The sequence below is a fragment of the Lepus europaeus genome, chromosome 20 (genome assembly GCF_033115175.1).
Source record: "Lepus europaeus isolate LE1 chromosome 20, mLepTim1.pri, whole genome shotgun sequence".
NCBI lineage: Eukaryota > Metazoa > Chordata > Mammalia > Lagomorpha > Leporidae > Lepus > Lepus europaeus.
The window spans coordinates 54978170-54991065 of NC_084846.1; the positions used below are offsets into that span (position 1 = coordinate 54978170).

General features: G+C 41.6%; 1 protein-coding gene across 5 annotated transcripts in view; it reads right to left on the bottom strand.

Annotated features, from left to right (window-relative positions):
• Positions 1–12896, bottom strand: part of ANKIB1 (ankyrin repeat and IBR domain containing 1) — a 155372-nt gene that overhangs the window by 46348 nt on the left and 96128 nt on the right. For all 5 annotated transcript variants that reach the window (XM_062178059.1, XM_062178057.1, XM_062178056.1 and 2 more), the window contains 2 exons: positions 7603–7811; positions 6482–6570 (listed from right to left, as the gene is read on the bottom strand). In XM_062178059.1, coding sequence (XP_062034043.1) covers positions 6482–6570; positions 7603–7811 — 298 coding nt within the window. The remainder of the gene's footprint in view (positions 1–6481; positions 6571–7602; positions 7812–12896) is intronic.

Sequence of the window (12896 nt, forward strand, 5' to 3'; positions counted from 1 at the left end):
TGGCACAGCAGATAAAGCTGCCAACCTGCAATGCCAGCATCCCAGGTGGGAGCTGGTTTATGTCCCAGCTGTTCCACTTCCAATTCAGCTCCCTGAGAAAAGCAGTGGAAGATGGTCCAAATGCTTGGGCCCCTGCCACCCATATGGGAGATCTGGATGAAGCTCCTGGCTCCTGGCTTTGGTCTGGCCCAGCCCCAGCAGCTGTGGCTATCTGAGGAGTAAACCAGGGGATGGAGGATCTCTCTCTCTCTGTCTCTCCTTCTCTCTCTGTAACTCTTTCAAATAAATAAATCTTAAAAAAAACAAACAGAAAAAAAAAAAAAAAACACTTCCCTTCTAAATTTAGTATAATTTGAAAGCCACACTGTTTTCACATAAAACTCTGATAAATCCCAACAGAAGGGCATTTAGTAACTAGCTAGCTCCCAGTTAAAAGCTGTAGGTATTCTTCTGGATGTCAGGGAAAACATTTTGGTGGAAGGATGAATGAAACACTGAAAAGAAATGCCACAGGGAATCCGTTCTCAAAACACTCTGGGGCTGCGGGGCTTTCTGGTACCTTTCAGGGTTCATGAGGTCAGCACTAGCCTCACAGTGGTACTGACTGTGTTTTGTTTTGAACTGCGCGAATCCCCGCAGCGACACTGAAACTACACCAACTGTCGTCTCTATTTTAACACTTAGCATCCCACATTTATAGTTTAAAAAAGTTTAATTCAAGAATGTCACTGATGAAAGACTGTTCCTCTTCCAATCCAGCTTCCTGCTAATGTGCCTGGGAAAGCAGCAGAAGATAGCCCAAGTGCTTGGGCTACTGCACCCATGTGGAGACCTGGATGAAGCTCCTGGCTCCTGGTTTTGGCTTCACCTAGCCCTGGCCATTGTAGCCCTCTGGGGAGTGAACCAGCAGATGGAAGATCTCTCTCTCCCTGTCTCTCCCTCTCTCTCTAACTCTACCTATCAAATGAATCTTAAAAAAAAAAAAAAAAAAAAAGGGAAGTAAGCAGAATAAATTTTTATACACTAAGACAAGATGGTGGTCTTAGGGAAAAGCTCTCTGAGATGGTTCATTTGCAAGCAGACACAACTGCTATTTTCATTAAACACTATGTTATCTGAAAAAGTGACTGCAAAAAATAATTATTCAGAGTTCTGAAAATGACTTTTTTAAAAAAATGAATTGAGTCTGTCACTTCAAGGATAAAACTAATAGCATTTTTAGCCCATTTTAGCGCTTCAACTCAAGGTATCAAGTAAAAATTAGAATTTTGAAAAACTTTTATCTGTTATTGTGAACTTGACAAGCTTCTTAATACTCATGAGACTTTTTGTTTTTTTTACTCAAGAGACTTTTCTGATGGATTGGTGGTGGGATTAACTATCCCGACTTGTCACTCTAGTTAATGTTTAGGGAACTATGTCAACTTAGAAGATTTACAAAAGTTAGGAGACCAGAATTTTCCAAGTGATAAATGAATGATGCTAAAAATCATGCATTTATTCATGATTTATTCAAATCATAAGACAGATGGATTTTAATGCAATAGAGTACAAAGAGTCTATTGATATGGTTTCAGAGTTTGCACTTCAACTAAACAACAAAAAAGCTATCACTTGTTAAGTTCTGATGTGTATCAAATAGCATCCACAATTATCTGAATGGACTACTAATATATTTCTCTTTTTTTCACTGACACATTTGTGTGGTCTGATTTTCCTTATATATGTTAATCAAAAGAATATAGTGCAACAGATCAATGCAGAAGCAGATTTGAGAATGCAGCGATCTCCCATTAAACTAGACATTAAGAAGCTTTGCAGAAAGGTAAAACAATACCATCTTTCTAATTCAATTTTTGGAAATTATAGCTACTGTTTACAGTAAATATTACTTAATATATTATGGGGTTTATAATTGTTATTTTTAAAACATATTGATAAACTTTTTCCATTGTTAATTCCTAATATATTACATATGGCAATACATAACCTGTAAACGCAAAAGCTTCTTGGAGTCCTTAACAATTTTTAAGAGTGTAAAGGAGGCTCAAGACTAAAAGTTAAAGAGAATTGCTATGGGGCCAGTGGCCGGTTTGAGTCCTGATTGCTCCACTTCCAATCCAGTTCCCTATGAATGTACCTGGGAAAGCAATGGAGGATGGCCCAAGTGCATGGGCCCTGATACCCACTTCAGAGACCTGGAAGAAGCTCCTGGTTCCTGACTTTGGATCGGCCCAGTTCTGGCTTTTGTAGTCATTTGGGAAGTGAATCAGTGGATGCTTCCCTCTGCTGCTCCATCCTCCCCCTCCCCATCGTAACTGTCTTTCAAGTACATAAATAAATCTTTATTAAAAAAAAAAAAAAAAAGGAGAATTGCTATATGTAAATGTTCTTTTTTCATGTAACAGGAATCTCTTCCTTTTAACTATGAATAGGTTCCCTGGAAATTTGGATATAGTTTATTTTAATACTTAAAAAAGTCCCCTGTCAACGTACACAGTTTTCTTAGACAATGTTTTGAATTTTATGTATTCTAAATACATCAGAGCAGATTTAAATGTTTCTAGGGCTTGTATGACAGAACTGAGAGGACCTCACAGAAGACAGGATCCGTTCTCTGCTAGCCATCAACGCACACTTTTCCACTAAATCTCAAGAGCAGAACCGAGAGTTGGTGAGTCAGTAAAAGGAACAAATCTGGGGCAGACTTTCCCGGTATGTTTATCTGTAGGTCAGCTTCACAGTTAGGTCACGTGCTTTCTTTGCTTATTACGATGCTCGCTTAGGAGGATGCCAAAAGATATTTATTGGATGATTTTATTATGTGCCAGGCCCTGTCCTAAGCACTTTGCCTGTATTAAGTCACTTAATAAACTGACAATGATCCTATGGAGTACTTACTACTATCGTAATTTTATAGATTAGGAAACTAAAGCATAGGTAATTTACCATTTACTTAAATCAGTAACTAATACACAGCAGGGATGGAATTCACAGCCCAGTAGCCTAGTATGTCTAGAACCTGAACTCTTTTTTTTTTTATTAAACTTTTTTTTTTTTTTTTTGGACAGGCAGAGTGGACAGTGAGAGAGAGAGAGACAGAGAGAAAGGTCTTCCTTTTGCCGTTGGTTCACCCTCCAATGGCCGCCGCGGTAGCACGCTGCGGCTGGCGCACCGTGCTGATCCGATGGCAGGAGCCAGGTGCTTCTCCTGGTCTCCCATGGGGTGCAGGGCCCAAGCACTTGGGCCATCCTCCACTGCACTCCCGGGCCACAGCAGAGAGCTGGCCTGGAAGAGGGGCAACCGGGACAGGATCGGTGCCCCGACCGGGACTAGAACCCGGTGTGCCGGCGCCGCAAGGCGGAGGATTAGCCTAGTGAGCCGCGGCGCCGGCCTTTTATTAAACTTTTATTTAATGAATATAAATTTCCAAAGTACAGCTTATGGGTTACAATGGCTTCCCCCTCCCAAAACTTCCCTCCCACCCACAACCCTCCCCTTTCCCGCTCCCTCTCCCCTTCCAATCACATCATGATTCATTTTCAATTCTCTTTATATACCAAAGATCAGTTTAGTATATATTAGGTAACGATTTCAACAGTTTGCCCCCACATAGCAACACAAAGTGAAAAAAAAAAATACTGTTGGAGTACTAGTTATAGCATTAAATAAGAGTGGACAGCACATTAAAGGCAGAGATCCTACATAATATTTTTTTAAAAATTAATTAATTTTCTATGCCATTTCCAATTTAACACCAGGTTTTTTTTTTTTCATTTCCAATTATCTTTATATACAGAAGATCGATTCAGTATATAATTAGTAAAGATCTCATCAATTTGTACCCACGCAGAAACACAAAGTGTAAAAATACTGTTTCAGTACTAGTTATAGCATCACTGCACATTAGACAACACATTAAGGACAGATCCCACATGGGATGTAAGTACACAGTGACTCCTATTGCTGACTTAACAATTTGACACTCCTGTTCATGGTGTCAGTAATCTCCCTAGGCTCTAGTCATGAGTTGCCAGGGCTATGGCTGAACTCTTATCCTCAGTATTGAGAAGGCTATTATGTTCTGGATGGGAGACAGTAATGACATTTTATTTAAGCCCTTGGTCCGGATGCTTCATAGCATCTGGTTGCACTTGTGAGAGGGGTTGGGAAGAGTAACATAGACTGAGGAGCTTTCAGGTGATGTGAGGATGTTTAAAAGCACTTTCTGGTTTTTAGACAGGAGTTTCTTTTCTAGAAAAAGATTGCATGAGTTAAAAAAATGATTAAAAAAAAAAAAAGACCTAAATAAAAGATCTCTGTGAGTGAGATACCAGTGGAAAGAACAGGCCATCAAAGAAGGGGGTACCTTTCTCTGAAAGGAGGAAAGAACTTCCACTTTGACTACGACCTTGTTTAAATAAGATCGGAGTTGGCGAACTCAAAAGGCTTCCATAGCCTTGGCAACTCATGACAAGAGCCTTGGGTGATTACTGACTCCATAAACAAGAGTGTCAATTGTTAAGTCAACAACAGGAGTCACTGTGCACTTACTCCCCATGTAGGATCTCTGTCCTTAATGTGTTGTACAATGTGAATTAATGCTATAACTAGTACTCAAATAGTACTTTACACCTTGTATTTCTGTGTGGGTGCAAACTGTTGAAATCTTTACTTAACATGTACTGAATTGATCTCCTGTATATAAAGATAATTGAAAATGAATCTTGATGTGAATGGAATGGGAGAAGCAGCGGGAGATGGGAGGGGTGCAGGTGGGGAGAAAGTTTTTTTGGGGAAAAAGCCACTGTAATTCAAAAGCTGTACTTTGGAAATTTATATTTATTAAATAAAAGTTAAAAAATGATTTCTATCAACATATGAATCGTCCACCATGTAAGTTGTTTTACTGGTACTTGACCTGAAAGGAAAAGGCAGAGATGGGAAGCAGAATTCCAGGTGGGCTGGTTAGGTGCCAGGAAAATAATAATGGTTCCTGCGATATGAGGAAGGTGAGGAAGGTCAAGAAAAGTTCAAAAACTTTCGAGTAAATCGAAAACTGAGAGCTCAGCTTTCAGACACTTAGGCCAACAGCTGCAAACCCAGCAGAACCAGGCAACACCTGCTGACACAGCAGAGCTAACTATTTTAAGCTAAATAAAGCTCTGTACCTGGGCAAAATTTAGAGTCCAGGATGGCTTTGGACGGTGAGTACCGAACCTTGCCAATCAGTTTACTGTGTCAGCCGCACTGACGGCAGCCTACCTAACTAGACTCAGAGTACAGTCTAGCCTGTTTTAAAAGGAATGACTTGATATTCTTATTTATTCTGACTTTTTAAAAAGCAAGTTTTTTTCCACTTCAAGTGAAATTTTGCCTCGTACTCCAATTTGGATAAACAAAAATAAAGAAAATGTACTAAAAATGAAACCAGAATTACAGATCGGTAGGCTGCCTAACATCAAGGGGTGCGGTGGGTGTGGGAGGGTGAGCGGGAGGCAGGAGGAGGAGGTCAGGGGGCAGTGAAGGGGAAATGAGGACATTTCCAGAGTATGGATATAATCATCCTGATTGTGGTGGTGATGTCATGATTGTGTACACACACAATCACACAGATGTGAAAACTTCTAAAATTATTTATTTTTATACATGTGGTTTGATGTACCTCAGTAGTACCCCAATAAAGCTGTTAAACGAACAAAACAAAAACAGAAAATTTGCTTGGGTTCTTGCTCTTTCACCCATATGACGTTCCCCACCTCCCTGCACTTGGTACACATGAAAAAAGTTTGAAAACTTCTGATTTTTAAGACTTCCTTATATACTAACTAACATGTTTCATGTAAGTTGCCAAACTGTAGCTCTGTGTTGCCAGACGTAAGGTAACCTCCTACTCTTATTATACTGATCTTTGTGTTTACAAATCTCTTCCAAAAAGTGTAATCTGAGACCAAAGTCAATGGATAATGAGAATACATTCTGATAAGGTCATGGGAAACAGATTAGAGACAAACATTTGTAAGACATACCTAACCACGTCTAGCAGAGACATATAACTATGCATTGACTAAAAAGGAATTTTAAATATGCACATTCTTATAGATTTTCAAGGCTAACTGCTTATTACAAAATATTAAAAGAAAGCACAAAATCAAACACATATTTTGGGAGTAATATAGTAATTCTTAATATTTAGGGACAGGTGTGAAATTTACATTTGATGCAACGTAAATTAAACCACCAAGAAAATTTGTTCCCAACAGTACCTGACATTAAACTAAATAGCATTAATTAATATAGCAGGGAAGATGTGAAAAATCAGAAAAACAAAAATATTCCTCCCTAGTAGTAAAACACATTTCACTTTAACTCTGAAACTAATATAAAGAAGCCATATTGTTACACTGCAAGCAAACATTTTGCATTACCAAATCAAAATGCTATCATGCAGTAAGAAATGCTAAGCTGTTCATATACTCACGACTCCCAACATCCTCTACAAAAGTCATGTCCACAGGGCATATCCACTGGGTCTTCAAATACAGAGATACTGCACATGCAAATGTCACACTGGAGAGGAAGAACAATGATTGAAACAGTGATTAAAGGCAAAAATATGAGTACAGTACATATGAATTTCAATGGTTAAGCAGCTCAAAGTTATAAGGGCAGTTAAAATTAGTGTACATACCTTTAAATAACAAACATCATGACTAACTCATTATCAACTACTGTGGAATTTAAATGTTTCATTATAAAAGTCAAATTTATGTATTATTCAGATTTATTCAGGTCAAGATCAAATTGCATGCTGCAAAATAATCACTTCCATATCATATCCTTTTCCCTATACTTACCCTGTGGAATCTGCAAAAACAGAGTAACTTTGTTTTTAACACAGCAACTCAGGATATTCAGAGTAGCAGCTTAAGGCTTTCTATCCATGGAATCCTGCTAGAAAACCATGCATCTTCTAACAGACTTCCTGGAAGCAATCTCTATGTTACAAATGCAAATTACACAGCTAGGATTCTGTTTTCCAAAATGATCTAGATAAAATAAAATACGTAGTGGCTAAATCACTCAACAAGTATCAACGTTCCCTAAGATAGCACACCGGCGGTATGATGATTTAAAAACGCAGACAGTGGCAGTACTGTTTCTTCACAGGAAAGAACTATCACTGTGGAGATGTAACTACAGGACAGACGCCAGAGGCTCTACTGAAAGTGCTCTACAATGAACAGCTTTTAAGAAACTATAAAAATGTTTTTATATTTTTGGTTTAAATTGCCTATCAAAAACTCAACTTTTAATATTTCAGTAGCTGTGTTCAAAGCTTTAAGCACCTGGAGGTTTTAAGTAAAAGTATAGCAGATGACTTCCCCAAACTCTATCTTGAAATGAGAAAAGAAAATCTTTTGTTTTTCAATCTATACTGGAGAAACCACAAAAGCATTCTGTGATAGTAAACAATAAAGCATGGAAGTAACTGAGCATTCAAAGAATCAATTACAAACATAAGGATACTCCACGGAGCAAAATTAAATTGGCAAGACTAACCACAAAGTTATGGAAAGGACACTGAAAACCCAACCATACCAAACTGGTGTCCAAATCCCCAGGAGATAAGCTGATTTCATCGGGAGAGGTGACAGAAGAGCGTGTGGTCCTTGGAGTTCTTGGAGAAGGCAGTGTGTCCCAGGCGTTGTACCCGCTTGGTGGTGGAGTTGGCATCTGTACACCTGATCGTTGGCAGCAATTCTCTGGGTTGGACATCCATGCTTCAAGTAATTTCTCCCTGTCCCAGTCTTTAGGACAAATGGAATAGAGATCTCTCACAAAACATGGAACACTGGAATGTTTATTTAAATACTACATTAATGAAAGACAAAGTGAGGATAAATGAAAAAGATACAGGTCATTCAAGGAAAACAAGTATTTCTGCACAAGGAGTCACTGCAAATGAGTATCTAGGTATGTTATATTCATTAATGCTTCTTAAGGACATTTAAACTCTTTTTATAACCTACTGTGGCTTACAGCCATGTCAGCATCTAACAACATGCTTGGAATTCCCAGTAACTTTTACTGATATTCAACACAGCTGGCTCAAACTAAATCTTTGTTAGCATAGGCTTAATTTAGCTTCTCTATTCTTTCAAGAAAAATATATAATTTTGAAATTGTCCTCACTAATGTCAAATTGTGAAGTGTTATGTATAGCTCACTTTCAGCATGTCAAAACACAACCATTGGGTTCTAAAAATCACTTGACAGACAGCTTGAAGGCAGAAGGGACTTCTGAAGGGATCAGGGCTCTAATAAAGCTTTACTAAATTGGGCATAAATTCCGTTTAAATGAGTTCAAACTTGACTTAACTAAAAAAAGTATCTTCCTATTGTGAACACTTCACATTTTTTAAACTCATGAGCAGAAAGAGAGGAAGAGAGTTACCATTTTCTGGTTCATTCTCCAAAGGCCTGTAACAGCCAGCGTTGGGCCAGGGCTGAAACTGGGAGCTGGGGGAACACTATCCAAGTTTCCCACATGGGTGGCAGCTTCCCAATTACTTGAGCCTACACTGCTGCCTCCCAAGTCTGCATTAGCAAGCCGCTGCAGTCAGAGCTGGGGGCTGGAATTGAACCCAGGCACTTTGTACAGGGCCATAAACCCAGTAATCATTTCTTTAAATAAGTTCAGGGCTCATCTGGCTTCATAAGCAAGTTTTTCCAAATATTCAAACAGCAATTAATTTTTGGGCTATTTCATGAGTATAATGAATGAAAAACATATTCCAAGATATTTTTAAAAAGCTATTGAGGGGGCCAGCGATGTGGCATAGCGGGTGAAGCCGCTGGCTGAAGTGCTAGCATCCCATATGGGCACTGGTTTGAGTCTGGGCTGCTCCACTTCCAACCCAGCTCTCTGCTATGGCCTGGGAACGAAGTAGAAGACGGCTTAAGCCCTTGGGCCCCTGAACCCATGTGGGAGACCCAGAGGAAGCTCCTGGCTCCTGATCAGCGCAGCTCTGGCCATTGAGGCCATCTGGGGAGTGAACCAGTGGATGGAGGACCTCTCTCTAGAGATGGAGGACCTGTCTCTCTCTGTCCCTCCTTCTCTCTCTCTGTAACTCAGACTTTCAAATAAATCTTTTAAAAAAAATTTAAAAAGCTATTGGGAAAATATGAAATACCTAAACCCAACTTTACTTACAAATAAATCTTGTTATTTGACATTACCATTATACAGAGTTGGTCAGTTAAAATGTCAAATTAAAATAACAATTATATACACATATGTCAGACATTTAATACAACATATACATTAATTTATCAATCCTGTTTATGTAGAGCCAAGTCCTTTTCTTTGGATGTTGTTCTGCTTCTATTCCCTATTTCTTGTCTAAACTACAAACAAAAAAATGCTGTCTGCAATTTCTCATTGTTATTTCCTCAAACTAACTTTTTTTTAAAAAGATTCATTTGTTTATTTGAAAAGGCAGAGATAGGCAGTGGAGGATAGAGACAGACAGACAAAATCGATCTTCTATCCATTGATTTACTCTCCAAATGGCCACAATGGCTGGAGCTGGGCTAATCCAAAACCAGGAGCCAGGAGCTTCATCTGGGCCTTACACATGGGTGCAGGGACCCAAAATATGGGCCACCTTCCACTGCTTTGCATTAGCAAGGAGCTGGATCTGAAGTAGAGCAGCCGGGACTCAAACCGACACCCATATGGAATGATGACACTTCTTAATCTTCTATGTTACAGTGCCGGCCCCTTAGAGTAAGATTCTTTTTTTGGCAGGCAGAGTTAGACAGTGAGAAAGAGACAAAGAGAAAGGTCTTCCTTTTTCCGTTGGTTCACCCCACAAATGGCCGCTATGGCCAGCGTGCTGCGCCAATCCGAAGCCAGGAGCCAGGTGCTTCCTCCTGGTCTCCCATGCGGGTGCAGGGCCCAAGCACTTGGGCCATCCTCCACTGCCTTCCTGGGCCACAACAAAGAGCTGACTGGAAGAGGAACAATTGGCACAGAATCCGGCCCCCCAACCGGGACTAGAACACGGGGTGCCGGCGCCGAAAGTGGAGGATTAGCCTAGTGAGCCACGGAGCCGGCCTAGAGTAAGACTTAAAAAGACATTTGCTTAAGGTATCTGAATGCAAAGTCAGTTGTTTTGTTCACACATAATAGAAATTTTCAAAGTAACTTGCCTTTATCAAGGATTTCCAAAGCATCTAACCTATGTTTTTTAACTCATGCTTTATCACTAATGGGTCATTATGTTATATAATCACAATAAGTGGTACAACTGAGATGACCAGTTTGGTAACTGATGCCTGACAAGCATGCAATGGAAGGAAACTGGGAATTCTGAGAAGGAGCCTCCCAGCCAGGGGCATTCTGTCTGTTTGACAAAGAGAATCCTAAAATTTGGTTAAGAAGAGCACCTAGGGGCAGGCGTGGTGGCACAGTAGGTTAAGCCACTGCTTGTGACACTGCTTGTGACTCCTATATTGGAGTGTCAGTTTGAGTCCAGGCTGCAATACTCTCAATCCAGCTTCCTGCTACTGCAGCTGGGAAGGACCGCAGTGAATGAAGGCCCAGATACTTGGCCACCCACATGGGAGACCTGCTTGGAGTTCTTGGCTCCTAGCTTGGGCCTGGCCCAGCTCCCACTGATGTGGGCATACTAGTGGGTCGAAGATCTTTCTCTCTCTGTCACACTGCCTTTTTTTAAAAAAAAAAAAAACAAAAAAACACCACATTTATTTATTTACATGAAAGGCAGAGTGACGGGGACAGGGGGAAGTCTGAGAGAGAGAGAGAGAGAGAGTGAGAGAGAGAGAGAGAGAGAGAGAATCTATCATCCACTGGTCCACTCCTCAAATGGCTGCAACAGCTGGAATTGGGCACATCTGAAGCCAAGAGCTACTTCCGAGTCTCCCCTGTGGGTGGCAGGGGCCCAAGTACTTGGGCCATCTTCTGCTGCTTTCCCAGGCACATTAGTAGGGAGCTGGATCAGAAGTGGAGTGGGCACCCATATGGTATGTTTTATCCATTAGGAAGGGCTTTACCCATTAGGCCACAGCGCCAGGCCCCACTCTGCCTCTCAAATACATGAATAAATAAATCTTTTAAAAAAGATCATTTACTATATGATGATACTTCAATCTAAGTAAAATATTAGGAAATCAAATACAGTATGACATATACTCAAAGACCAAGTATGTCTTCTTCTTGAATAAGAGAACAGCTATGCATTAAGAAAGATCATTTATAATACTAATATATCAAAGAAGAAAAATACTATTATCACTTTTTAATATTTGAAATAAGTGAGTCAAACTGAGTGCTCTTAAAAAGCAAGATAGTTTCTAACATGATAAAGAGAATCTGATTCAAAGCAATAGCTTCTTTTTTTATTTATTTATTTTTTTTGACAGGCAGAGTGGACAGTGAGAGAGAGAGACAGAGAGAAAGGTCTTCCTTTGCCGTTGGTTCACCCTCCAATGGCCGCCGCGGCTGGCGCGCTGTGACCGGCGCACTGCGCTGATCCGATGGCAGGAGCCAGGTGCTTCTCCTGGTCTCCCATGGGGTGCAGGGCCCAAGCACTTGGGCCATCCTCCACTGCACTCCCGGGCCACAGCAGAGAGCTGGCCTGGAAGAGGGGCAACCGGGACAGAATCCGGTGCCCCGACTGGGACTAGAACCTGGTGTGCCGGCGCCGCAAGGCGGAGGATTAGCCTAGTGAGCTGCGGCGCCGGCAGCAATAGTTTCTTTAAAAAAAAAAAGATTTATTTATTTATTTGAAAGGCAGAGGCAGAGAGAGATAGGTCTTCCATCTGCTGGTTCACTCCCCAGATGGCCACAATGGCTGGGGCTGCACCGATCCGAAGCCAGGAGCTTCTTCTGGGTCTCCCACGTGGGTGCAGGGACCCAACAGCTTGGCTTGTGCCTTCTTCTACCGCTTTCCCAGGCCATAGCAGAGAGCTGGATTAGAACTGTAGCAGCTGGGTCTTGAACCAGTGCCCATAAAGGATGCCGGCACTGCAGGCGGCAGCTTTACCAGCTACGCCACAGTGCCGGCCCCAATAGCTTCTTTCTTTTTCTTTCTTTTTTTTTTTTTGACAGGCAGAGTGGACAGTGAGAGAGAGAGACAGAGAGAAAGGTCTTCCTTTTTGCCGTTGGTTCACCCTCCAATGGCCGCTGCGGCCAGCGCATCTCGCTGATCCGAAGCCAGGAGCCAGGTGCTTCTCCTGGTCTCCCATGCGGGTGCAGGGCCCAAGGACTTGGGCCATCCTCCACTGCCTTCCCGGGCCATAGCAGAGAGCTGGCCTGGAAGAGGGGCAACTGGGACAGAATCCGGCGCCCCAACCGGGACTAGAACCCGGTGTGCCGGCGCCGCAAGGCGGAGGATTAGCCTGTTAAGCCACGGCGTCGGCCAATAGCTTATTTCTTAATTTAAAACACTACAGGGAGAGCTGGTGCTGTGGTACAGTGGGTTGAAGCCCCGGCCTGAAGTGCTGGCATCCCATATGGGTGCCAGTTTTAACCCCGGCTGCTCCTCTTCCGATCCAGCTCTCTGCTATGGCCTGGGAAAGCAGAAGATGGCCCACGCCCTTGGGCCCCTGCACCCACATGGGAGACCTGGAAGACACTCCTGGCTCCTGGCTTCGGATCGGAGCAGCTCTGGCCGTTGTGGCATCTGGGGAGTGAACCAGCAGATGGAAGACCTCTCTCCGTCTCTACCTCTCTGTAACTCTTTCAAATAAATAAAGCTTTAAAAAAAAAAAAAAAACTACAGGGATTTTCAGAGTTTCAATTATTATCTATTCACTGATGCATTACCAAAATCTATTTCCTGCCCAACTGATTCTGAGCTCTGGAT